This window comes from Eucalyptus grandis, chromosome 11 (genome assembly GCF_016545825.1).
Source record: "Eucalyptus grandis isolate ANBG69807.140 chromosome 11, ASM1654582v1, whole genome shotgun sequence".
In the NCBI taxonomy this organism is placed as follows: Eukaryota; Viridiplantae; Streptophyta; class Magnoliopsida; order Myrtales; family Myrtaceae; genus Eucalyptus; species Eucalyptus grandis.
In genome coordinates, this window is record NC_052622.1 from 30,295,545 (window position 1) to 30,299,898 (window position 4,354).

General features: G+C 39.4%; 1 protein-coding gene across 1 annotated transcript; it reads right to left on the bottom strand.

Moving 5' to 3' along the window:
- Nucleotides 1–3,593: 3,593 nt before the first annotated feature.
- LOC120289873 (classical arabinogalactan protein 7-like) lies at nt 3,594–4,022 on the bottom strand. Its single transcript, XM_039305253.1, has 2 exons — nt 3,717–4,022; nt 3,594–3,614 (listed from the first exon to the last, which is right to left on the bottom strand). Exons 1-2 carry the CDS (start codon nt 4,020–4,022, stop codon nt 3,594–3,596), a joined length of 327 nt encoding a protein of 108 aa, XP_039161187.1.
- Nucleotides 4,023–4,354: the final 332 nt, after the last annotated feature.

Consider the following 4,354-nt stretch of genomic DNA (forward strand, 5'->3'; position numbering starts at 1 on the left):
TTAGTCCTCAATCGCTTTTTTAAGGAGTACAAAAAATGAAATAAAATATTATCGATCAGTCCGGTCCTCGGTCCCAAGCTTAATAGGGTCAGTCTTCGGTCCTAAAAATTGAGGACCAGCACTGTGCGGGTTGGTCCTAGGGTTAGGGGGTGGACCAGCCTAACCCGGACCATGCTCACCCCTAACTGACAGCGCCACTATCCTTAGAAGCGGGCGTCGTGGCCGGTGGCGTTGCGATCGACGGTGTAGGAGCCTCGGGAAGGGAGATGACAGGGGGGGGGGGGGGGGGGACGACAGGGAGAGGCGACGTGGCCGGGGGAGGAGACAAGGCGGAAGCCGGCAGTGAGGTCGTCGTCATCGCCGCCGGAGAAGGCGATGGCGAGGGGTACTTGGAGGGGTGAGGGCCGACAACGAGGCGAGTCTCTACGCCACCGCCAGGCTGACAAGGAGGACCGCCATTGCCGCCAAAGGGAGCAACGCGATTGAGCCAACCATGGAAGAAGAGCTTCTTAGAGAGAGAAAGATAATTGAAACCTAAGGGTCTGTTCGTTTCGTAGAAAATGGACCATTTCCGGAAAATATTTTCTCATAAGTCATTTTCTAGGAAAATGACAATATTTTCTGGAATTCGGCTAAAACCTAAAAATGTTTCGGAAAATATTTTCCGGTGTTCAATAAGGAAAATATTTTCCGCTCCCCAGATTGGCGAGCGCAAGTGTCAAGCTCGAGGTTTGCCAGATCGACAAGCGTGAGTTTGAGATCGACGGGCTTGAGGTTCACCTGGTCCGACGACTAGGCAAGAAAGAAGAAGATGGGAAACAAAGAAAAGAAAAAAAATAAGAAAATAAGAAAATAAGAAAATAAAAAAAAGAAAAATAAAAAGAAAAGAAAAGGAAATTAAAAATAATTCAAATTAAAAAAGAAAAAGAAAATTAAAAAATAATTCAAACAAAAAAAGAAAAGAAGAAAAAGAAAAAGGGAGGAGAAAGTGATGATTTGTAGAGATGTGAGTTAAGAGAGATCAAGTGAGGAAAATATTTTTCACTTTTCAAAAGTGGAAAATATTTTCCCTTAATTTGGAAGACTATTTTCCTTTTATGGAAAACATTTTCCCCAAAGAATTTATTTTCCGTGAAATGAACTACGGAAAATCTGGAAAACATTTTTCCAAAAATTATTTTCCACAAAACGAACGGAGCCTTAGTGAGAGAAGATTTGCTGATCGGAGCGAGCGTCTTCGGGTGTGATTGACGACGGGGAGAGCGACGGTATTTATAGAAGGTTTCACGCTTCGAGTCAGTGCTGGTGAGTTCCATGCTGGGGTGGAGTTCATCGGAGTCGATTGTTGGATCCGCATTATAATCGGAAACCCTTGGATCCAATGGCCGAGATTTATTTGTATTTTCTGATCGCATGGCCAATCAGCGATGTGTTTCTCCGTCCTGTGTGGTGATGCTAGCCCGTAGCTAGGGTTTAGTGGTGATAGTTGTAAAGGGTTATGTCTCTTTAGCACGTTCTAACAGGCCAAAGATAAATTCACAGCACATCAACGTCTAACCGGGTGCATCTTTCGCGATTAGGGCATTTTCAATAAGTATTAATATCATGAAAAATCTTAAATTGATATATATATATATATATATATATATATATAATAAATTTACTTTAAATTAATTTTTTTATTACAAAAAAATCTAAATTGATATTCTTGTGATAAATTTACCATCCGAAGATACAACACTAGGCAGTTGGTTATGCAGACTCTGCCGTTAGGCGTGCTAGTGTTGCAGTGGGCATTTCACCTATCCCTACTCGTGGAAGATTACTATACATGCCTAACCCGCAGTAGTTAAGATCGAAATCTTGATGTAATGTCTACCTTCACCATCGTAGGGTCGCCTAATTCCCTATCTATCTTTGTCTTCCCAACAAAGATGGAATATGGGGGTGACATTACGAGGTCTCCCACCCCAAGGCGGATTTCCCGTCTGTTTCTTCTCCTCTTAAGCCTTTTAAGGACTTGCTCAAGTCATATTTTCAATAAATATTTAATTTCATGAAAAATCTTAAATTGATACATATATAATTTTTTATCATAAAAAAATTCTAAATTGATATTCTTGTGATAAATTTATCATCCATTATTTTCAATTAAATTAGATTAACACCATGAAAAATCACATCCGTTATTAACAATTTAACAATAAAGTTTAATGAAAATTAATTGAAGTTAAATTTGTCACCAATATATAAATTTGAGATTTTCTTATGGTATTAACCTTTGTAATAATATCGAGTATTATCTTTTATGTCAGCATTTTCTAATTTTTGAAACGAAAAATCTTTCGAGTTAAGAATCAATTGTAGAACCAAAGGGATGATGCTTGGTTAGAAATCGATGAATTGATTATGTGTTCATAAGTTATGTATCCAAGTCTAGTTTCTAGTCATTGAAACTAACTGTACTTGAAAGTTATAGAACTTGTCACAAAAAGTTCTACTATTTGAGTTTGAAACTTTTAAAAAGTGCAATTAAGTCCCAAAACCTATTAAATTGATGCAATCAAGGTCCTCCATTATCTCCATTTAATCTTAAAACAGAAAATACCAATGCGACTTTTCTCAAGACACGTGACGTCGATGTGGTGTCTATGGAACACTGAATCAGGGAAAAAATATATGAAAATTTGAAAAGGAAAAACAATGTTAAGAATTACAAAAATATTCAAAAATAACGTATTAGTAGACTGGTTCTTTCCCCATCAATTACCAACGATCAAACTGGTTTGACCAGCCTTCAAACTGATTGGGCTCCAACTTTATATCCACCATCCTTGAATAAGATATCATCATCTGCACGCTTTTTCTCTGCCATAATGAGTTTTCATTTCTTCCGGGAATTTCTTTCTTTGTACTATATCGATTTCACTGCTCAAGTGACAAATATGGTCCATGCAATGTTTCTTTAACTTTTACTTTATTTTACGTCATTTTCGTACTTTTACCTCAACATGCAAATGCCATTTTAGAATTTTTAATTCGTATAATGTGGTCCCGAAACAATCATATTTCCATATGCGAGCCAGAAAAATTAAAACTTAAATAAGAAACGATGGCCTTTTCTTGTATTATTCAAAGGAGAGCATAGTATTTTAGTGGTCGCTCTCAACTCGATATTCCTTCTAACATATCACTAATTGACTTTTTATTCCTTAGAAATTATAAAATGGTAATTAAATTGCAAAGTCCTCACCATTTTATTTCTATAAAGTACATAGAAATCTTTGAATTTTTTCCCTCTGTTTTAGATAATTACCTTTATTTTGTTATTTTGATGTAAAATTGTCAAATAACTGTTTATTGGGACTATAGTAGCATTGGGAAAAGCGAATAATTTGATCAACTGGCAATTTTTTTTTCTTGATCGTGATGTGTTGTGCTATTTTCGAAAATTGATCTTTAAGTGAACAAGAATCGCAAATAATGGATAAAAAAATGAATATCCATCACCGAGAAAATAAATAAACGAATATTATTAACAATAAATAATAATATGATCTCCGAATAAACAATATATAATCAATCCTCATGATCTATCCAATGTCCATATCTCTCTACGCATGAAAACATCGAAAAAAGAATATTGAGTATTATGAAAATTAAATAAAAAAGAAAAAGAAATAAAAGTACTGAGAGAGAAGCAAGAATCTGGCAACCGCGGCAAAGCCAACTCCGTTGCTCACGGCCTCGCTATCAGCCGGAGCGGGCGCCACGGCTGAAGGCGTTGCGATCGACGGCGTAGATCCCAACGCGGGGCCCTCGAGGACGGGAGGCGACGGCGGGGGCGAGGAGGGAGAGGTGACGACGCTAATGGGAGACGGGGCGGAAGCCGGCGGCAGAGTCTTCGTCGCCATTGGAGAAGGTGACGGCAAGGGCGAGGCTGAGGGGGACTTGGAGTGGGTGTGGGCAAGCGACGGGGCACGGCTCTGCGCCACCGCCAAGCTGACGAGGAGGACCACCATTGCGGCCAGAGGGAGCAACACACTTGAGCCAGCCATGGAAGAATAGTTTCCTAGAGAGAGAACTAAAACTTAGTGAGAGAAAATATGCTGACCGGAGTGAGGGTCTTCGGGTGCGTTATACGACGGAGGAGGGTGGCAAGTATTTATAGAAGGTTTGTACTCAGAGTTCCGTACCGGGGTGGTGTTCATTGGAGTTGATTGTTGGATTCGTATCACAATTGGAAAAACCCTCATGTCGATCCAACGGTAGTGATTTTGTTGCATGTCTGCTAACTGGGTGTGGCCAATCAATCACGCGGTTTTGGGGCCTTCCCCGGGGGCTTTAGGCCCTA

Coding starts and splice junctions, on each gene's coding strand:
- LOC120289873 (XM_039305253.1), bottom strand. CDS start 4,022: ATGGTGGTCCTCCTCGTCAGCTTGGCGGTGGCGCAGAGCCGTGCCCCG. Junction 3,615..3,716: donor ACGGAGTTGGCTTTGCCGCG/GTTGCCAGATTC, acceptor TTTCATGCGTAG/AGAGATATGGACATTGGATA.